This window comes from Nematocida ausubeli (assembly GCF_000738915.1).
Source record: "Nematocida ausubeli strain ERTm6 chromosome Unknown supercont2.5, whole genome shotgun sequence".
In the NCBI taxonomy this organism is placed as follows: Eukaryota; Fungi; Microsporidia; genus Nematocida; species Nematocida ausubeli.
The window spans coordinates 483,024-505,112 of NW_026515638.1; the positions used below are offsets into that span (position 1 = coordinate 483,024).

General features: G+C 38.0%; 8 protein-coding genes across 8 annotated transcripts; 6 read left to right on the top strand and 2 right to left on the bottom strand.

Annotated features, from left to right (window-relative positions):
* Positions 1 to 85: 85 nt before the first annotated feature.
* NESG_02250 (uncharacterized protein) lies at positions 86 to 3,106 on the top strand (the record flags this gene model as incomplete). Its single annotated transcript, XM_053049859.1, has 1 exon — positions 86 to 3,106. One exon carries the CDS (start codon positions 86 to 88, stop codon positions 3,104 to 3,106), a length of 3,021 nt encoding a protein of 1,006 aa, XP_052904030.1.
* Positions 3,107 to 6,051: 2,945 nt separating this feature from the next.
* NESG_02251 (uncharacterized protein) lies at positions 6,052 to 8,730 on the bottom strand (the record flags this gene model as incomplete). The annotated part of the gene is made up of 1 exon (XM_053049860.1): positions 6,052 to 8,730. One exon carries the CDS (start codon positions 8,728 to 8,730, stop codon positions 6,052 to 6,054), a length of 2,679 nt encoding a protein of 892 aa, XP_052904031.1.
* A 619-nt stretch (positions 8,731 to 9,349) lies between these two features.
* On the top strand, positions 9,350 to 9,859 carry NESG_02252 (uncharacterized protein; the record flags this gene model as incomplete). The annotated part of the gene is made up of 1 exon (XM_053049861.1): positions 9,350 to 9,859. The coding sequence occupies one exon, from the start codon at positions 9,350 to 9,352 to the stop codon at positions 9,857 to 9,859; it is 510 nt and encodes a 169-aa protein (XP_052904032.1).
* Positions 9,860 to 10,385: 526 nt separating this feature from the next.
* On the top strand, positions 10,386 to 12,608 carry NESG_02253 (uncharacterized protein; the record flags this gene model as incomplete). The annotated part of the gene is made up of 1 exon (XM_053049862.1): positions 10,386 to 12,608. One exon carries the CDS (start codon positions 10,386 to 10,388, stop codon positions 12,606 to 12,608), a length of 2,223 nt encoding a protein of 740 aa, XP_052904033.1.
* Positions 12,609 to 14,010: 1,402 nt separating this feature from the next.
* NESG_02254 (uncharacterized protein) lies at positions 14,011 to 14,805 on the top strand (the record flags this gene model as incomplete). The annotated part of the gene is made up of 1 exon (XM_053049863.1): positions 14,011 to 14,805. One exon carries the CDS (start codon positions 14,011 to 14,013, stop codon positions 14,803 to 14,805), a length of 795 nt encoding a protein of 264 aa, XP_052904034.1.
* Positions 14,806 to 15,168: 363 nt separating this feature from the next.
* NESG_02255 (uncharacterized protein) lies at positions 15,169 to 16,020 on the top strand (the record flags this gene model as incomplete). The annotated part of the gene is made up of 1 exon (XM_053049864.1): positions 15,169 to 16,020. One exon carries the CDS (start codon positions 15,169 to 15,171, stop codon positions 16,018 to 16,020), a length of 852 nt encoding a protein of 283 aa, XP_052904035.1.
* Positions 16,021 to 16,794: 774 nt separating this feature from the next.
* NESG_02256 (uncharacterized protein) lies at positions 16,795 to 19,668 on the bottom strand (the record flags this gene model as incomplete). Its single annotated transcript, XM_053049865.1, has 1 exon — positions 16,795 to 19,668. One exon carries the CDS (start codon positions 19,666 to 19,668, stop codon positions 16,795 to 16,797), a length of 2,874 nt encoding a protein of 957 aa, XP_052904036.1.
* Positions 19,669 to 20,553: 885 nt separating this feature from the next.
* On the top strand, positions 20,554 to 22,050 carry NESG_02257 (uncharacterized protein; the record flags this gene model as incomplete). Its single annotated transcript, XM_053049866.1, has 1 exon — positions 20,554 to 22,050. One exon carries the CDS (start codon positions 20,554 to 20,556, stop codon positions 22,048 to 22,050), a length of 1,497 nt encoding a protein of 498 aa, XP_052904037.1.
* Between the last annotated feature and the right edge of the window lie 39 nt (positions 22,051 to 22,089).

Here is a 22,089-nt window from a genome sequence, read left to right on the forward strand (position 1 = left end):
CAAATTTAATTCTTTAAGAAAATTGGAAGAATCAAACTGATTAATCCCACATAAAAGAGAAAGAGAGCATATACGATTAAACTCAATGGAGACAAGAAGAATCATAGCTCTTATATTGATTGCATTCTCACAGTACATCTTTCCTACAGCCATACCCCTAGTGGATCCAGATGAAATAGAAAAAGACATCAAAGTACTGAAAAGTACCTCAGTTTCCATAGAGTGGTGCAGCCTTCTCACAATTCCAATAGAAGAGGCGCTGTACCATCTGGATGAGTACAAAAAAAGAATTCACATTGTGCATACAATATTGAACCGGTATCGAAATAGACTGGTGCATGGAATATCTGTGTTTAATGGAGTTGTCTGGCTAAAAACCACAACAGATAAATATCTAGAAATATTTGGCGAGATACATAGGTATATGGTGAGAGATGCTGGTGTCACTAAGAAGAAGGAGAGGCTATGTATATATCTGAAGAAACATTTGGCCATGCTGACCGGTACATGCAGTGACTGTACACACCAGGATTGGATAGAGGGATTTATGGAAGAGCTACTAACAGATCGCGATCTACTCTACGAGAATTACTACTATAGCTGCATCTCAATCCATTTACTGAATAGGTTTTCTTTGGAGGAAAGAGAGCTAATAGACCTATACAACGAGTGCTGCCAAAGAATAGTGAATGTAAAAGCACTCAGACTAGACACAATACGAGGATTAGAGTGGCTATATCCAGGAAAAAATAGAGAAGAGCAGTGGGCATCGCTTTTTATAGATAAAGAGCTCTTTGCTCTTTTTTACATGCTGTATAGCGAGGCATCCACTTACATATGGGAGTACTTTCCCATTAATTTTCATAAGATACTTCTTTTCCACAATGAGCTGTTTGCAAATGCAGAAATATATAACAATGTAATATGCCGTTCTTACATCTTTTCTATGCTGAAGAGTGAGAGTACAGACTCATTAAATGCAGATGCGTATTCATCATACATTTACAAGGCAATATCCAGTTGGAGCGAACCACTCAGCTCAAAGATAGATGTGTTAGAAGAGAAATATTTAAAGCCCCACAACCAAGTGCCTTGGGGCAAAGAATGCTGGGATAGTTTTGTGCACAGCTGCTTTGTTAGAGAGAAAATGCCACAATTAATAAAGGACATATGGGCTCATTTAGACCGCAGCTTGGAGAGACTCAATAAAGTGATAGACACATCCCAGTATAACGTGGAGAGTATGTTTACAGAACACAGAAAAATATACACACAGAGCATGGTTACAGAGCTTGAAAACGTCTGCAAGAACGATGAATTTGGATTTTACACACCGCTAACTGTTGAGCATGTTCTTAGAAAGCTGCATAAAAACAGCATAGATTGTGCACCAAGTATATTGCAGATAATAAAACTGGTGGGACACCGCACATTTGCTGATACTTATACAGATTCAAAGCATCTTCCGCTAATTATGAATGAGCAGAAGAAAGCAAGTGAAGAAAACATCTTTCCGTATGACAGTCAGAGTATGGATGGAAAGTATATACCTCTAATCAAGACAGACACGAACTGTGCAGAGGACACAGACTTTCTTGGCATTGTGCTAACATACCACAATATTCTGGTTGGGAATCTCTTCACTGCTCTGTGTGCTATCCTCTATGAAAAATGGGCAGGATGCTTTGGAATCCATTCCATATACGTGATCGACTCAATTATAGAGACAGAAATGAAGCCGCATTATCTTATTTCTCTGGCATATATCTACAAAAACGTTGTAGACCGAACTATGGGAATTGAAAGAATTTCTATGTGTTTAATGCAGGAAGTGCAAAATATTATAAAAGTGTGCCAACCAAAGAAAGTGTTCATGCCGGACTATGCTGAGATAAATCTTTTTAATATAAGTGAGTACATTGATCTCTCAAGCTTAACAACTGAAGAAAGAGTTGCATTGGGGCATCCTTTACCAAAATATTCCTCCGACAGTATGGAGGATCTTATTTGTCAGCTTAAAAACAGGCACACAACAGCAGTTGCCTATATTAGAACATATAAGCTGCTACTAAACATGCAGAGAGACATCTATACTCTGCTTGTTCCCAAGTATATTTTGGGAATAGACAAGCTGTACATAATTGACTCTGCATGTTTACCAAAGTGCCACTACTCGAATACAATAGATCTGTATAGGTATACACATGTATACACAGCATATCCACAGATTAATATGTTGAAGCAGTACTTAGAAGAAATGCAGATGCAGAAAGAGTGTCCAAATGTCTTGCAGATGAGCATAGAAGAGTATAAGAATTTTAAAACTGCGCAGAAAACGAGCAGCTACACACAGTTCACCAAAGACTGCGCCATACTAGAGATGTTCTATGCAGGAATGCATATGGAAAGAGTGTTTAGAAGCTATATAGTTACGTTAGTAATATGGTTTAGCAATTCATTTATTAGATTTTTCACCCCCAAAAGGCTCTCTGACAGTGTTGTTAACTTCTTAAGCTCTTTCATTATAGGATCTCCTCTGGACCACAAGACAAGCATGCCGGTAGGTCTCTCAGAGCTAAGAATAAACATACTGTTAGACAGAACCCTGTATGAGGAAAGGGACATAATATTTCTTCAGCCTGGGAAATGCACATCAGTTAGCATCTCAATCGCAATAAGTGAAGTTAAGTCCTTCCACTATTTGGTAACAAGGCTAAATAATTCAGATAGTGGGTTGGCGGTATCTGAAAATAACCAAATGGTAATAGACCAGATTGAAAAGATATACAATAGAGTGAAATTCACGGAATGTCCTATAAGCCCGGCCCCACTACAAGACGAAGAACATATGAAAATTAACGCAGAAAAAGTGAAGAACCAATGTAATATGCATATAAATGATGAAGCTTTGGTTTCCTCAGCACCAATTAGAACTCCAAAGAAAGTCTCTGCCTCTTATGAAAAGAAAAACATCTGGCACAGTAATAAAAAAAAGGCACAAAGGAAGAATACTTTAAACTCTAGCAATGGATGGGTATTATTAGCGTCCACTGTATGTATTCTTTCTGTGTTTGGCATTACTATCTTTGGAATATATTTGTGGTAAAATTTCTATAATTTATACAAGAGGTATTCAGACACTAGTAAATGGGAAAATTCTAGGAACCCAAAATTATAAATTAATTTAATATATGTTTATAAACGATACAGCCAAACCGAAATATAATGATGGGCACTAATATAATTGCCTGGCAGCAGCAAGAATAAAAGAATAAAAGCATCTTAGCCTGAACTCACTTTCTTCTAGACTATTTTCATGCGGGTGCTGTCTCTTTTAGGGAATGCTAATACCATATTCATAATATATATGCCTAGAATGTTTAATTGTTCTAAGCTGAAAACCTTCTACTATTATAGGTCAAATAAAGGTGATCTATCGATTATGAACATGAGTTATCACAAAAGCTTGTTAAAGAAAGCCTTCTAGTGATAGTGCATTCTTAGTCTCTATTTTTAGGATTAAGTTGGTTGTTTTAGTGAAATTAGTGTGCTTTTTTGCATGTGCAGTTATATTTTTATATTATTAAGCTTTCTATGTGCACTAGCATATCCACAATAAAAAGTTCTGCTAGACTGTTTTTAGCTTAGTTTAAATTTCTTTTAGAGTTTTATTTCCCAAGAGCCTTGTGTATAGCATAAGATGGGCTATCCCAATAAACAGTTCAGAATAAATATTAGTTTCTTTGCATGTATAGAATAATTTATTTATGTGTTAGTTTATTCAATAATATCCAACCATGCACTATAATCTTCATGCGCATTGTCTATTCATTAAACTGCATATGCGCATGCTTTCTATATTTATCCTGTACTCTCTATCTCTAATCTGCCTCTTCTGTACAATGTCTCCATTCTTCTGTCTATGTGTTCTTATTATCCTTTCTTCTACATCTTTGCAAAAATAAACTCTACAATATTCGCACTACCGTCATTGTTCAGAAGGGTTTGTTTCTTCTAAAAAAAAGATAAAGACACACGAAAATCAGAAAACTGCACTTTTTGAAGAACCACTCTCAGCAAACACTCAGCACAATGTAGAAAGCTGAACAAACTCCGCATCACACGCCAGCCACATAAAGAACAAAAAGGCTCTGTCCAGACATGAAAACCTATGCGCACACCAGCACAGAACTATACACACATACCACACATGATATACATACACGTATATACATACTATACACAGACTACACATATGCAATATGTATGCTGATAGAGACACATCAGAAGTAGACAAGAGTGCATTCCTCAAGCATGCTATGCAAGTTTCAAGACACCAGCTGTCTACCTCACCTACCCATCTGCACACACCTCCCTACATCAGCAGGTCTTTCTCCAATGCCTGCTGCACATGCCTTGTACACACTCTCCCACTATATTAATTTTTCGTCATATGGTCCTCTGAGGTGCGTAATTTGCACATAGACCGGGCAACAGACCGCAATTAAGTAAACAAACAGCAGAACGCGGTCTAGAGTGCACTTAGAAGGGCCCAATGCACATATTTCCAAATTTGATCATTTTTTGGGGGTATTTAAGGGCCACGCACTCTGCATTTCAGAACACCAGGAGAGCTGCATCTGTCTCACGGCGCAGTGCAGAGAAGAGGGCTGGCTAGGAGGTGGCAGGAGCAAGCCGGCACTAACCCTGCCGGTGGGTCGTCCACTATTATCATTCCCTTCGGGGTAGCCTATATGGCCATATGGAGTAGCTTGGATGCCAACTTTGTCATTAGGAAATTCCGCGCATGTTCTTTTTACCTTGATGCTTGTACATTTAATATTTAGAGCCGCTGCGTTGTCTAAGCCGAAGTGGCACTGAACTATGCGTGCACTGGACTTCCCTGCTCCTGTCCTCAGCACCGACTGGCCCTCTCCTCTGCGCCGCGCGCGCGATGGCCTGCCGTGCTGTCTGCAGCGCTCCGGCAAACAGCAGCATGCGCGGGCCGCTGGGTTCTCAGGCCAGTCGCAAGACGCCGCTCTCCCTGCATATGCAGCAGCTAACCACTGCATGTGTATGCAGCGAGCGAAGATGTGCTGTGTGCAGGCAGTACATGGCGCCCGTACATGGCCGGTACACACTATTATTAATAAACAGCCGCTCCCGATCTGCCTGCTGTCTTGCTGTACTGTGTCCGTCCTTTGTGTGCTCAACTAATATTCCTTGTCCGCAAGCCTCGAATGGCTTTTTATCTTAAACTCTTTTACTGTGCTGCTAATTTTCCTTGGAGTAGTAGTGGGAATAAAATGTTTCTTTTGGTAAGCAATGACCAAGCAAGCGCTGTTTGCGAATAGCTATGTGGTTACATAGGTGTATAGCACTTACATGTACTGTACTAGTTGCTAATAAGTGTGCATTGGGCTGAGAAGAACTCTAGTAGTTGAAGTGTGAAAACTAAAAATAGTAAGTTAAAGAAAGTTCAAATTCTCTTTATTCAAGATATTTTCTACTTATAAATAGTGTAATGCTAAAGCTTATTTTTTGCAAGCTTGGCTTAGAGTTAATAATATTTATGCAGTTTTTTGCATATAGAAAATAGTGCCTATAGAGCCATCTTCAAATGTTTTCATCCCATAAATAGTTTAGAATTTAAACAAATGGCTATAGGCTTATGAATAAAGAGTTGGAAAACAATAAGTCGCCTAATTCCACAACAAGTCGCAATATGCACTGTAAAAAGCAGTATAAATTAATCAAATAACTGAAATGCGTTAATGTAAAGAGTAACTAAAGCAGAAGCATCGATATTCATATCTTTATCCTTCTCTTTTCAGAGATTATAAAATCAAGTACTATTAAAGCAACTGTGATTATACAAAATAGACCATTGTGGTGGTCTAAAGAAGACACAAAAGGCACTGGAGACAGATAAGTCTATCTAATATTATTCTGCATATTTCGGGTTATATCCTAAATATAAAGATATTTTATGATCTGTCTAGATTATTGACTTCTTTAGGCACGGCTAGTAAATGAAGCATATGATACATACTATTCCTGCAAAATACTTATTAAAGCATTAATGCGGTTTATATCCTCTTTGCTTGCATTCATGTCAAGACAGTCTTTCATAGAAATAAGGGCTTTTGCAATTAGAGAACTTCTTTGATTGCACAAGAAATTTCTGATGGTAGAATCAATGCTGTTCGGATTAACATATCCAAGTATAAGCTTTATCATCTCTTCTGTTCCCTCTTTTTGCGTGCAGGAGAGGTAAAGCCACACTATATTCACAAACTCGTACACTGACGGATTTTTGTTCTTCCAGTGGAGCTCCAGCAACTTATGAATCTCTTCAATGCCTTCTAAGCCCTTTAACTCACAGATCAGATTAAATAATGTGCACCCTGCCATAATATCGTTTAGAATGTTCGCATAGAAATCGGCAGATTCAGGTAGCTGAATATACAATTTAAGACAGTTATATCTAGTTTCATCTGAAACATGTGCCATTCTATAGTAAAATATATCGTATAGAGAATTGTAATCAATTTCATCTATGTTATGCGATGTGATCGTATAGTCAATATTTGGATAGAGCTTGGGATAGTTCTCTATAATTGAAAAAATAGTCATCATACTTTCTCGCGCAGATAGTCTATTAAGCGGAGCACTTGCAAGGAGGTTTGATGTGAATCGCACACTATCATGGGACGCAGTCAGATTATGCCCAATAAAATAGAGCATAGTTTCAAACACATACATTCCCTTTTGCTCTATGCTGTCTATTTTTGCCAATAGCATAACTTGGTAGAGCTTTTTTTTTGTGTCATTATGCGCCCGGTAGAGTATATCTGTGAGAGCGTTTTTTAGATATACCTGTATATATCGTTCCTTCATATTGATGCATGCGGTTTCGTTCGTTATGCAGTTTGAAATTGCATAGGCTATAAAATTATTTGCAGATTTGTATTGTTCGTGTAATTCAAGCTGTTTGTTCGCAATATTTACAGGCATATCCCCTAGTATATACGAAATTAGCATATTGGCGTTTGCTTGGGTTATATCAATAGAGATCACATTAAATGCTGATTTGAAGGCATACTTGAGCTCAATAGTTCCAAAGATTTCATACCTACCGCTAGAGCATTGTGCTGTAGAAAGATCTTTCACTGCAATTTCTATTGATTGGTTCTTTGAAAGACATAGAATAACATCAGATACAATTTTGGTTATGGCATCGATATTTTTGCTAGTTAGTTTGACATTATAGCTTATCTTCTCCAAAGATTGAATCTTTTTCTCAATGTCTTTATATCGTCCTGTAACTTCTGAAATAACTCGGAGAATATTGATCAGCCCACTTTTGATCTTGTTCTTATCCTTCATGTATATTATTCTGTTATTGTCTAGACACGCCACAACTTTGCACCAGGCTTCATGAATGGGGTATGTAGTAGCAGCAAAAGGAATACTATACCTAGAGAAGAAGTCTTGTAAATCCACAGATGCTTTTTCTATGTGTTTCGTTGTATATTGGTTTGTGCCTAAATCATATGCAAGGCAGCAGAATAGCCCAAGAAGAGCTGTTTCTGTATAGTTGCTGTAGTACAGTAGCTGATTCTCCACAAATTTTTTTTGACTTCGGTCGTATTGCGGTACTCGTGTATATGTGGGCTTTTCAATGTCATGGTAGAAGGGAAATTTCCGATTATCATCCAAAAAATGCATGAATTTATAGAAGCCCTCAAGGCATGCAGCATCTTTATCAAGCGTAGCAACACTGGAAAAGCACTTTTTGAATACTGCATTGGCTGTGGCAAGGGTATTCTCAGACAATTCATTTTCCAGCTGGTCGCAGAGAAGCTCGTGCACCTTTTCTACAATTTGCATGTAGTCTTCGGAAGTTTCAATAAACTCAAAGATATACGACTCAATAAGAAATATAGGATTGCATAAAAACAGCCCTTTCTTGAACTGATCTTTAGTAGTTGCCTGGGCAAATATCCCCTCCTTGTCTATTACTCGATTTTCTTTGCATTCTATGAAGAACGTAATAACTTCTACGGCTTCAATTAAATAGACCTTCTCTTTCTCAGATGTCTTTAGATTGGTATATAACATATGCATAGGCATATTCACGTATTCTTTGGACCCAGTCTTATCTCTGATGATAAGTGACATATCAATGCTGCAATCTATTTCAATGTTAATGTCTACTTGCTCTGCAAGAAGCAAAAGAGCTGCAAGGACATACTGAACAGAGCCGTTTCTCTTGCTAAGTCTCAAAAACTCGATAAATGAATTAGACTTAGATGTTTGAATGGATAGCTCACCTGAACAGGAGGGAAACATTTTGATAATCGTCTCGTAGTATTTGATTGTATAAATATCTCTTTCTATAGTAGAAGAAGAAGGATGCGTGCAGTCCCTACAAGGAGTTCTTGTATAGTTATACACGTCTGTGGTTTTTGTTGATTGGGAGGATTTTTCCAGACTAAAGTAGGCCTTTATATTATGTGAGAAAAATCGCATGTTGTGCATCCATCCATTTCTGTGGTAGATGTATCCGCGCAGTGGGTTAATAGGGCCAAGTGGATTAACCACCAAGCTCGAGTCTCTCTGGAGTGTAGTATTTTGCACAGTATTTATATCCACTATCTCTATCCGCGCGTTCGCGAATAGCATCATAATCAGTATAGGGATAATATTCATGTATAGGAGATACATTGATGAAAATAAAATATTTTAAATACTATTTAGCAAGGATTTCTAAATATAATATTTCATTAGCAATAAAGGTGTTTAGAGCAAATTAGCTTTTTTATGATTAGTGACAGTTCTATCAATATAAAAACAAAAGGCCACAGTTAGCACCTTTGAGCCGGAACATTAACAAACAGCAGGTTAGCTGAGCAAACACTGCTCTATCTTAACAAATACACATGATTATTGTGGTAAGATTTCTACCTCTCAAATAAAAGGCCACAAGGTTGCTAATATAAAGAAAAATAACTCTGGAACAGACACTAATAAAAAGAACAATATATAATCAAAAGAGAATATTTAAAGAGCATAATGAGTCAATTACCAAAGAAAACTCAAGTACAGCAAGAAAAAGCCATAGTACATTCAGACATCCGCGGCAAAACACAAATAAAACACCCTTTACAACAACTCTATTATAGACTGCTATTCCCTTGCTGGGCTGCTGCCTCCTTTTGGGCATGTCACTGTTATATGTTATTTAATAAATAAAGTTACAGACCCATTTTAAAAAGTGAATATTCAAAGGGAACTTCAGTACATAATCCCATAGTTAATATAATAATTTTATAAAACCAAAATAATGGCACAGCAGGTAGGTCACGAGCAAAAGAGCCCTGAAGAAAAGCAATTAGAGATTAAAAAGAGAGAGGAAAGAGAAGAAAAGGAAAGGAAGGAAAAGCAAGAATACGAGGAGCACCTCCAAAGGCTAAGAAATCTGATTAAAGAAGACCAGAAAACCAATATGGAAAAGGCAAAAGTAGAAATAGATGGCATACGGGCAATGCAGACAGTGTCATTAAGAGAGGCCCAGATAAAGCCACTCACCACCTGCGGGGAAAGACAAATAGAAGGCTCAAATGGCGAAGAGATCAGACTTAAGATAATACATGAGACAAAAAAGCAACTGCATACACTAAAAGCAGATGCAACAGTTGATATGTTTAGAAAAATTCTTATTCAAAACTTTGGGATAAAGAACCCCAAGGCGTTTATTTCTACAGTGGGAGAAATTGACTTTAGCGTGCCCTCAACTACTCTTAAATCAATTGGGGTGTCGGATATGGATACAATTTATGTGCATAAGCTATAGCTTGGCACAAAATAATTCGAAAATGTAGCAAAGAGGAAACAGCTACAGAGAGCGCAGAATAATAAAGAATTTAAACTGTATTTGGATTTTATAGTTAAATTACTTGAGTTAGGCCGTGCTAATAAGCAGAAGCATTAGAATCCGAGTATAGCTCTAATAAGCACACCATCTTGCTAAGTGGGGGATATTTTACTTCTACAGTAAAGATATCTTTGCCAAGTGCTGTTGTTCTGAGTTTGCATTAACCTTGAATACTCTTCGATTTGCAGAAGTATACTTGGTCTATACTTATGGCCTTGTCTTGGGACGAAAATTTGGAATCCTGTGAAGTAGAAAGAAAGTTCTGAGGAAATGGTAGTTTTTCTACAATTCTCGTTTTCGTTTGCAGCTGGAAAAGGTCATTGTTATATATATGGTGTTTCCCATGCATGCCTTTGCGAATATAGCATCTTATTAAGCAGAGAAACCTTCTATTTTTGGAATTCTTTGCAGAAGTATAAATATGTAATAAAATGTTTTCGAGCCCATGGAGACAAGCTGCGTACAGAAATGCATAGACTTTTTGGAAGCACTAGACGAGAACAAAAACAGGAAATACATACAGGAAATCAAAAAAGCAATCGAAGAGAACAGAAGGTCCATACCCATAGAATATTCTGACATGTTTAACCACGATCAAGCACTAGCAATAGAAGCAAAGAGAAATTTTCCCATCATAGAAAAGCATCTTTCAAAAGCCATAGAAATACTTACAGCAAAGTATTGTCCAGAGTTCAAAAGAAAGGGGGTTTCAACACGAGAGGAGGAGTTTATCCCATGTGTTTACGGCTTGGATGTAATTTACTCTGTGAGAGATCTGAAAACAGGTCTTCTTGGACAGCTGGTTTCATTCTCAGGCATAGTAACCCGATCCTCGCAGTCTAAGCCAGAGCTGCTGGAGGGGACATTTGAGTGCTTGGAGTGCAAGGCCATGGTGCGGGGGGTTCTTCAAGAAAGAATGTACAGACAGCCTCTTTCATGCATAAATCCAATGTGTCTAAACAGAAGTAAGTTCAAACTATGCCTGGATGAGTCTAAGTTTAGCGACTACCAGAGAATAAGGGTTCAAGAGCCAGTGGGGGAAACGGGAGACTCGCAGGCCATGCCCCGGACTATTGAGGTTCTTCTAAGAAATGACCTAGTGGAAATTGCAAAGCCAGGGGATTGCGTGATTATAACGGGATACTTAACAGCTATTGCATGCCAGCGAGATGCACTGGGGCATAGCAACACTACAAAGGTAGGGCTATCTAAGGCGCCAGAGGCAGATGCAGTGCGAGGAAAGAGTGCACAAGGAAAAAGCATCAACCACGAGCTAATTTTTTCGGGCATTTCTGTATCAAAGAGGCAGAATGATCCATTTACCACTCTCTTAGAGAAAAAACATAAAGAAAGCCATGTATCCGAGCTGGACAGAATGAAGGTTGAAACAATGGCGCAGGCCCCGAGCCTTCTTTCAAAGCTGGCAAGCAGTCTGTTTCCCTCTATCTGCGGGCATGATAATATTAAAATGGCCATTCTTCTTATGCTTGTGGGAGGAACGTCTAAAAAGACTCCTGAAGGAATTTCTCTTCGTGGAGATATAAATATCCTGCTTGTGGGCGACCCAGGGACTGCGAAGTCTCAATTTCTAAAGCAAACAAGTACTTTGGTGGAGCGAGGAGTGTACACCTCAGGAAAGGGATCAAGTGCAGCAGGTTTAACTGCAAGTGTAATAAAGGATGACACGGGTGAGTTTAGCATTGAGGCCGGCGCTCTTATGCTTAGTGACAGCGGTGTGTGCTGCATTGATGAGTTCGATAAAATGGACGAAAGAGACAGAGTAGCAATCCACGAGGCAATGGAGCAGCAGTCTATAACAATAGCTAAGGGTGGTATACACGCCACGCTCAGTGCAAGAACAAAAATCTTGGCAGCAGCAAATCCTGTGAAAGGAAGATATGACATGCGGAAAACGCTCAGGCAGAACGTAAGGCTCTCTCCTCCAATTATGTCCAGATTCGATCTGTTCTTTATTCTGGTGGATAGCATTAGCATTGAGCATGACCAAGTTATCTCCAGCCACATTCTTAAAAGCCACATGGCGCATGGAAAGAGCACCATTATGCAAGAAAGCTTCTTTTCTGTGGAGGATGTTAAGACATTTATACGCGTAGTAAAGACAAGAGAGCCAATTCTTTCAAAGGAAGCAGGTGCTGTGATAGTAGAGAAATACTTAGAAATCAGAAAAAACAACTCAGTACATGCATTCAACGCAACCCCTAGACAGCTAGAGAGTATTATTCGGCTGAGTGAGGCAGTAGCAAAGGTGTACGGGTATAACGAAGTGTCTACAGAGTGCGTTGAACAGGCATATCTGCTTCTTTCTGGATCTATAATGAATGTTATAACGGATGACATAAAACTTTCTGTTGCAGACGTTGTTGGGGAACGAACTTACACAATTTCATTTGATGAGTATATGAAAATGACATCTGCTTTGGTAAAGATTGTTCAAATGAAGGCAGGTAGCGATGGAATAGAGAGAGAAAACTTGCAAAAGGCATACATTGAGGAGAACGAGAACGAGATTACCACAGAGGAGGAGTACTTTAACATGCAGGAGAAGTTAACAGGACTGATTGATCAGCTACTATACAAGGAAGGGGTGTTCTATGAACAAGGTGAGAATAAGAGAATCCTTCTTCACCCAAACTACAACCTATTCTAGTGGCTTTATCCAACTCACACAGGAGATTAAGTTTAAATGGCCTTCAGCAAAAAAGCATTCATCAAGTTTCAGTGAGATTCCCGCTTTGTGTAACATCATAAGACAAGGGCTAATAAAAATAATTTTTATATACGAGACAGCATTTTATTATTTCTCTAGCTAGTTATAAATTAATAATAAGGCAGCATGTGTAGATATTTATTTTTTGGCTTAGAGCTATTTGTATGCGGGCTGTCATGTGTATTTTCTTTATAGTTGTTGGTTTTCCTTGCCTTGAGGGCATGAAACCTTCTCTCCTGGTCAGCAATATGGATTGGTGCTGGTCATTGTCTTCAGGGTTTTGGTTGTAGGCCAACATGCTACAAGGGGCTTTACTTATTACGCATCGGATTATAGTGGTTCGATAAATGGCATATATTGTCATTTTCCTTAACTTCTAGAATACTTCATGGCAGCCCTTTGATTGTCTTTTTCTGGTGGTCTATAAATAGACAATATGAAATAAGTTATATCTAAATTAGTATGAGTGAGACTAATGCCTTGAAGAAAAAAATCGGCTATAGTAGTTCTATATCATTACTCACTTTGTGTTTTGTGCAATGGAAGATTTCTATATATAGGTACTTGATCTCTTAAAAGGTGTTATTCTTAAGCTTTATTATTTATTCGAAAACTCAACTCTTTAATAGCTTAATTTTAGCAGTTTACGCCAAAATAAACAGGCAAACCACTTAATGTTTCATTGTATCAATCAAGACATTATGTTGTTGTCAATAGCATGTATGCTGTTAGATGCTAGCCACAAAGTATAGTGTAGATTGTTTTTCTATCTGTACTGCTATACAAAATTCAAGAAAAGAAATAGTATTCTATTTAATGTACACACAAGCATATGGCATTAATTAAAGCGCATAGAGATTATAGTATAACTATAAGACACCTACAGTATATTATAAAGCACTTAGCTAACTCTTTAATACAGAATGCATATTCAGTTAGATCTTATGATTTTATGAGTCCACAATGTTATGTGCAAAAGAAAGTTCTGAGGAAATAGCAATTTTGCCTCACTATGTATTTTTTTGTTTTTTTTGAAAAGTGCATAGTTATATCTTAGAAAGTAGGCAGATTTCCATAATATAAAAAATACATGCCTGTTCTCTCTCTTGAGAGTGCTAAACTTCTTCCCCAAATCAGCAATATAGATGAGTGTTGGTGTCTTTCTTCAGATTTTCCAGAAGTAGGCTAGTGTTTATGAAAACAAGTGGCTTTATTTGTTTAAATTAAAACTAATTAACTATTTATATTCCATTACAGCTTATAATATGTTTATTAGTAGCTTGTCTTGCTGATAAATGAATAGCTTGTAGTTTATAAATAAACAGCAAAAAACAAATATAGCATGGATAACGCGGATGCAGATTATAGTCTTATAGAAACCAGCGATCCCAATGCGCAAAATAGTAGCAGTATGAATAATATGGATAGCGCTATTGTAAAATCACGCTATAGTGAGCTAATGTCAATTTTGAGTTTTAGAAAAAATAAAAATTCTAATCCAACCATTTGGCCTATCTATAAACTCATAATTTATGCTCATGTAGCTACGATTATGAGTACTGTTTTTTTAGTTGGGCAGATGATTTACATCAAGACTACATCATCTGATGGGCATCTGTATACAGGCCATCTACAAATGCGGATTAATGGAGTTGCTATTATAATATCCCAGCTCATTAAATACTATATAGTCCGACATTTTATCCACAATGGGATAATTGGTTTAAGTTTTAAAAAAATCTACTTGAGAACACTTTATTTTACAATTAGTGTTAGTGTTATATGTCTCGTGTTTTTTATACCACTTGGATATTATTATGAATGCAAAAAAACACAAAATGCAGAAAAATTTATAGCTCTAATCTCGCCATCATATCTAGGGTGGGCTAGCTTCGGTATGGAGCGATTGGAATTATTATTTATTTTCTTCTTTATATATATTGGTCAAATAGTAGCACGTCTAAAAAAATTTCTTACTGTATTTAGAACATTTTTGTATTTCATTATAAACATAGCTTTATCTATAGCATTCTCTGTGCTGTGGTATAAATATTATGAAGCAATAAGGCCTATTCATCTCTTGTTACTTAAAGAGGCTCTATTTAAAAATGCCACTGCAGTAACAGAACAGCCTTAGCAAGAGTTAAATTAAGAAACCCAATCTTTGAGAGTGCTTGAACTCTTGTTTTCTCTGTTTTGAGGAAGCCAAATCCTTTTTCAAAGTCAGCGGTTTATATGAATATTCGGTATTGCTTTTTGAGGATTTTGGCTGTTGAACAAGGTGCTAAAGAGGGCTCTTGCTTTTTTATGCATAAGCCATCTTAGGTCGCTTAGACTCTGGAATTTTTATTTGTTGTTAGGCAAATAAGTAGCTGTCACCAGATAAGATCATAAAAGACACTCTTCTAGTGGGTTTTGGAAGATTTATGTCTAGATCTAATATTCCCTTGAAGGAGATCTATATAATAGAGGACGAGAAATAAATTTTATTCAATTTACTATGGCAGAATTCAATATTTTAAAAAAGATAAATCAGCTTGCACTCTATAAATATAATATAGGACAGAAAACAAATAGTATGGAGGGTACAGCTGCTGATTCTAGTCTTATAAAACTCAGAGATCTCAATGCGCAGAATGTAATTGAAGATAGTTCAAATAACGACATTGTAAATTTAGATAATCATACGTCGACAAAGAGCTTGCATCATACTAAAATTAGAGAGAGTTATACTACATATCTTAGGAGCATTAATATAGGTGTATACTTTATCAACCTATCTGTGGTTATGGTATCTGGCTTTTTAATTGGGGATGTTTTTTGCATCGAGATGCTATTCCATAAAGAGTATCCGTATCCGAACTATCTATCATTGCTTGTTTGTGGCTTGTGTATTATGCTATTCCAGCTCACTAAGTACACTATAGATATAAATAATTTCTACAGATATATAATTGGTATAAAGCGCAAAAATGGATACACATGGGTACTTTACAGCGCTATATTGGGCTTTGTCTTATCACTAGTGATAGGCATAATTCTCAGGTCTATAAATATTTCCGATCCATGCAGTCATGCAAAAATGCTTAGAATTGCATCTTTGCAGATATTTCTAGGCTGTGCTAGCTTTACTTTTGAGCTACTAGAAGTACTTTATATTTTCACATATATAAGAGAATTAAAGACCCTTGTAGGGAACTTAGACCCAGCCAGAAATAAATGCATAGGCAGCTTCTTATCGGTATTTATGTTTGTATCCCTCTGCTCAGCGTGGTACATATACTGCACGCAGATAAACTCTGCTGTTTCCTATTTGCTTAAAGAAGACATATTTAAGATTACCATTCTATAAGTAAAATAAAGCTAGTACTCTAAGTATAGTATAAATCATTCAATATATACATTGAAAAGTCTCTTCTCTTCACTTTTCTCCATTGTAAATAGCCTACATTTTTTAGAGTGTCTATAAAGTTTACTTAGTTGCATGCCAATTGCAAGTACCATTCGCTTTAATTGTGGGCTTGCTAATTCTTAAGCCAGCACCTCTAAACTTAAGGAAAGTTGTTTAAAAAACCAAGTTATGTATAGTTTTCTTGTTATAGAGGATAATAAACTGTTTATATAAGACTAGCCATAAATTAGTTATTTCTCTCTTATTTTCTGTAGACTGATGATAATTTTTCAGATGAAGCTTAATATAAATTTATACTAAGTGCATAGTATGTAAAAAGCTTTTCTATAAATACCGAACACCCGAATGATGTATGGCCAGATTCAGCTCAAAAATTCTTTACACCTGCATATCTGAATGAAATTCAATCCACTACAACAAATCAAATACTAAGAATCATAAATTCAGTGCCACTGCCAATTTATATATGTATTTATTCTATGTCTACTACACAGTAAATTATTTGTTGAATATTTTTATATTTTTCTGAATTGGAAAAATGTGTACTCAAGTCAAATGAAATATATACCAAAATGCCTATTTCCATGCAGACATAAAAGCAATTAATATAAGTATTTGCAAAAACTAAAAAATAAGCATAGATCTATGCCTCTTTTTGCATAGAAAAGAGAAGATACTTAAAAAGATTTATTGCCTGCTTCATATTACTCAAATTTATCTTTTCTGTTTCTTTTTCTTTGGAATTTCTTCAGACTCATCCTTCTCATCTGACACAACAAAGCTATTTTCATTAGAATCACTTTCATCTGCATATGACTCGCTTTCTTCCTCGCTCTCATCCTCAGATGGGGCCAAGTCTTCGTCTGTAAGGAAGTCTTCGTCGTCATCGTCATCAGATTCTTCTGTGGTGTTTAGATCAACCACATCATCGCCTGTCTCTTCTTGCTCCTCCTCATTTCCGGTCTCTCTGCTTGGCTGCAGAATTGCCCAGGCGCCTCCTTCATAGAATGCAACAGGATCATTAAGAATGCTCTTTAGAACGTTATTCCACTGTATGTTCACCTTGGTCTCTGTGAAACATATGTTCTTTGAGTCGAAGAAGTCCATCAGCCAAGGAACAGACATAGCAGAGACTCCGTGTACATGAACTGGTGTTTTAGTCTTGTCCTTCAGCACAAAAACCAGATCAGAAGTGGTGACTCCAGATACTCTTCTCTCAAAGTTCAGGATTTCTATATCCTTAAAAGGAAGAACAAAGAACGGAAACTCAGTTAGGTTGATCAGACACTCAGACGTAGGCTGGATAAAAACGCTTTGTCTGTGGGGAACTCCAAAGAATCCCTTAGAGACTGGCTCCTCCAGAATAACCCGCGACTTTTCAGAAACACATACGGCAAAGTCATAGAAGGCATCGTTTATCTCTTCGCGGATTCTCTCCTCCTCTTCCTCTTCATAGATCTCTGCTTCCTCGCCGCCTGCTCTGCTTCCTGTCTTTCGCGTGTCATGCACTGCATTAGCAACACAGTCCCGGAAGAACTGCACATCTGTTGTTTTTTTGTCTGCAATGGTTATTGGCGTGTGCAGCCTGAAATGGAGAAGACTCGGGGACTCCGCTGCGCCGGGCTGCAAAAACATATGTTTTATCTTTGTGAACAGAATGTCTACATTCCCTGCCTGCTTAGAGTGATACCTTAGCCCGTTTTTGTGCAGCTCAACCGTGTTTGCCACGTTCTTTTTTGTTCCCATCCGGTGGTCGCACCGCATGAAAACATTCTGCAGGGTTTCCACCCGGCCCATAATTTCCTGCAAGTCTTCCTGCTCTCCTTCTTCAACCTCCTCTTCAGACTCTTCGTCCTTCTTGAGGTTGTTTATATCGCGCCACGCTGTCATTACGTTTTCCTGTGTGTCCTTTATAACAAGAGATAGAAGGTTATTCACACTAAGAGAAAGATCTCCCGACGGCTGGTAGAAAGATATTTTCAAATACCCTAGACCGTCCTCAATGGTTTTTGTGACGGTCTTTATCGTGTTAATATGGAAAGGTACCGCTGCCCCGAATACAGGTATAATCACACTGGACGCTCGCTGGTCTATCTTTATAACAGACGAGCCTCTTGGAATTAACGTCTCTTTTTCGTATGAGACTATCTTTTCTGCAGGCTCCTCAACTTCCTCCTCCTCTGGCTCATCGTGCATTTTGTAAAACTGCAGCTGCTCTTCAATCAGCTCGTCCATCAGTTGCTTCTGGTGCTCATTTATCTCGTTGGCGCGCTCTACCTCCTTGTCTTTGTTTCGGAGCCTTCTTCCAGAAAGCGTTCTCTTTGTCAGCTCTACGGGCTTTTCAAAGATGTAGTCCATCACATCCATGCTGAAAGGCGTAAGAAGCTTTGGTGCGCTCTGCTCCATCATCACAACATTGTCCATATGGATGGTTCCTGCTCTATCGTCCTCGTCAATCATCTTTATCAAATCATAGAACCCAACCGATACAGAGAATACAGAGTTCGCCTGAATGGGCGCTGTGCCCAGCAGCTCTGGAGCGACGCCTTCTTCTGGGCGGATTCCAATGTATGGCCCGATTTCTATTTTCATTTTGTGCCTTAGCTCTGTTTGGTATCTTGGGTCAACCACCTCGTTAAATCTTTTCATTGTTTCCTCCTTGATCTGCTCGGGTGTTTTCCCCTGCGCAATGTTTTTTATCACATACTTCATAAACCGCAGAGTGTATGCCAAAACATCCTTGCTCTTCTTGTTCGGAGCAATTAAAAGAGTTCTTCCAATGTGCGAGCAGTTGCCCTTGTATGCAACCCACAGATAGTAGCTAATAATATCAAAATACAGCAGCTGTTCATTGTATGGGTTAATAAACTCTCCCTTTTCCGTTTTTGTCTTTAAATACCGCCCTCCGCTCTGAATAATCGGCTTAAAGCATAGCTCAATATAGGACTGGTCAAGCTCACTAGGAAGCCTTTTCATCTCCACCTCAAGCGCCGCCTCTATTTGCTCGCTTAGCTCCTCATGTATCACTCTGTCATCTGTCTTCAGAATATGCTTAATCTTTCCCTCCAGCAGCAAAGACATCTGTGTTGCAGACATACCTGCCAGCCTCAAAAGATCCTGCTGCTTCCTGTCCTTTTTCACAAGCGCGCCCTCAATGCTCTTTGTTATGTCAAGTGTGTTAAAGTTGTTCTCCCACTCAACCACCGAAGGACCTCTATCTTCATTGAGAATCCCGAGCACTTTGTCGCTGCATATCTCTTTTATGCTTTTAATAATCTCCCCCTGGTTTGATATGTCCTTTAGCCTGCTAAATGTTCTAATATTGACGGTTTCTTTCAGGTTATCTAGTATTAAGCACTTTTTTGTGCTGGAAATTGCAAGCACTTCTGTTCTTCTGATAATTAGCGTGGTAAGCGGAAATTCATACCCTAAGAGATAGAAAAACATTGCAGAATTGATCCCATACGAGAATGTGGTATCCCTCTCCCCGAATGTTATCATCAGGGCATCCACTTCCTCTGGAATCACTTGAATAATATTTTCCATTCTCTCCTTAAATGTTTTGCAGTCAAGCTCTACCTTTGCCATTAAGAAATAAAAAGAAATGGTAAAAATAATTTAAATACATATGACCTAGGTGCAGAAGGTATAAATACATACTCTAGTGTTTATAGAGCGTATAGATACTTCAATGAATGAGGCTATAGAACACAGAGCAGAAGACATGCTTACTATTCCTCAAGAAAGTGATCGCTGTGCTTTATGACATAGAGTGTGCTGTTTCTAAGAGAGATATCTAGCAGCAAGAATAAAGAAAGTATTTATATATAAGAAAGCCACATTAAAGTAAGTGGAAATGTCTTTCTTGCCTGAAAGATTCAGATTATGGCACTTTATTACTGAGCGTCTCTGTCGGCGCAAAATAGAGAAATGCATACACACAAAAATGCTGTTTTTATCTATGAATATAATAGCATTGCTTATGCACATACTCTTGGAGTATTGAATATACACAAATACAACCCAAATTCCGAATGGTAGTACTATCTAAGTAAATAGCTAGCTCAGAGCTATATGGCACTTTAACTAAATATGCATTGCTTGCCTTCTGTCCTATTTTATATTTTAGAATGCTGAGTGAGTGCGCATAAAATGATTCCGGCTGTATTAAATCCTAAAGGCATGCTTTGCATGGCTACCAAGGCAGAAAATCTCTCATCACTCTTAGAGAAAGATAAAAGAGGATATATGCTGTAATAGAGCCAATCATATACAAATATGGAGGGTCGCTCTATCATGCGAGATGCATAGACTGTGCTCTATGCTCTATGGCATCTGTTTTTTGCTGCCTAGCCAGGAATATATTTTATGCACAAATAAAATGCGCCATGAAATCCGTTTATTAGTGGGGTGTTTCACTTTATTAATATTAGCACACATATACTCATTAATAATATTTTTACAAAATATTTTATGATTGAAAGCATTGCACTACGAAAGTTCGCAGTTTCATACTTTCTAGTACATCCAACAAAACCACTTTGTAACCTGGTTAACAGAATTACAACAACAATAAAAAATCGGTTCTTCGTAGGAGAGGTGGTTTTTCTTAAAAACAAAGAGCTCACAGGGCAGATAGTTCAGATTACCAAGAAGGGCTACATCGTGGAGATATACGATGATGAAACTGGAAGCACTCCGCAGCAAGAAGAGGTCACATCACAAGACCTATTGAGAAAGGACAGCGCAACGAAGAACGAGGTGCTTATGTTTATTCTAAGCATAACAAAGGATACCCCGCTGGGAAGAATTGTGGCAAACAACATTATACAGGACTTGGGAATATTTAAAGGCCAGAAGCCATCAGCCAAGCCTACAAAAAAGGCTATAGAGATGCCAAAGCAGGAAAAGCCGGTGTGGGTGAACCTATCAACGCAGGAGAAGGAGAAAGAGAAGCTAAAGGAGCTGTCTGAGTTGGAGCAGATACGACTTCAGAGCAAAGTGGACCAAGTTCTATCGATGCAGAATGAGAAGCTGACACACCCAATGATTACCACACACAAGCTGTATAAAAAAGTCATTTCTGTGTACAATGGTTTAAACATCTTCAGCGACTTCCTGAAGATAAAGGACATGACTTTATCCGAGTTTATATACGCGCTGTTTGCTGAAAAAGACACACCAAGGCTTGTGGACATATTTTCCAAGCTGCTAAAGGCTGTGTCTCATGAGAGAAGGAAGTCCGGAAAGGAGGGGCTTAAAGACATGCTGCATATTGCATCAAACGTAACATATGTAAGTGAGCCCATGCAGGAGATATTAAACATGGTTGCAGTCACGCCGGGGAAGGACACTGGCTTTACCCGAATACAGTGGTTTGCAGGCGATGCAACGCAGAAAAACTGGCAGATATACATTAAAAGCTTTGTATATGACATAATGAGTATCTATGATATAACTGTAAAGAGCAATGAGTTTATGCCGTACACAGCAGTAAATAATGAGCAGAGCATAAAATCAGTTGGTGTGGACAGACTGCTAATGATTATGTTTTTATTTGAAACAATAATACTTGGCATTAGATTTAGAACACACTATGATGCTCTTATGGAGGAGTACAAAGAGAAGGATCGAGAGAGAGTTTTGCTTGCGCAGGAGCTAAGAAGGCTAAAGGGCGAGGTGCTGGTGAATGAAGAGGCAGAGGAGGTAAAGAGATTAATAGAAGACGTAGAGAAAAAGCTTCTGAAGTTTAATGCAGACTGCAGACCCGAGATTGTTCGAAGCACAATCTCAAAGTATGGGCCCATTTGCTTTTTAGTGGTTGGTAGAGAGCTGCTCTACGAGTATAAGGAAGAATTCTTTGCTATAAAGAAGGATATGCTAAATTCATTTATATCGATTTTTGACTCGGATAAGAAAAAGGATGCCCAATTTATAGACACGATTAAAAAATACTTAAAAGTGATATAGCGAATGTAATTGGCTTAGTCTAAAAATAAACTCTATCGA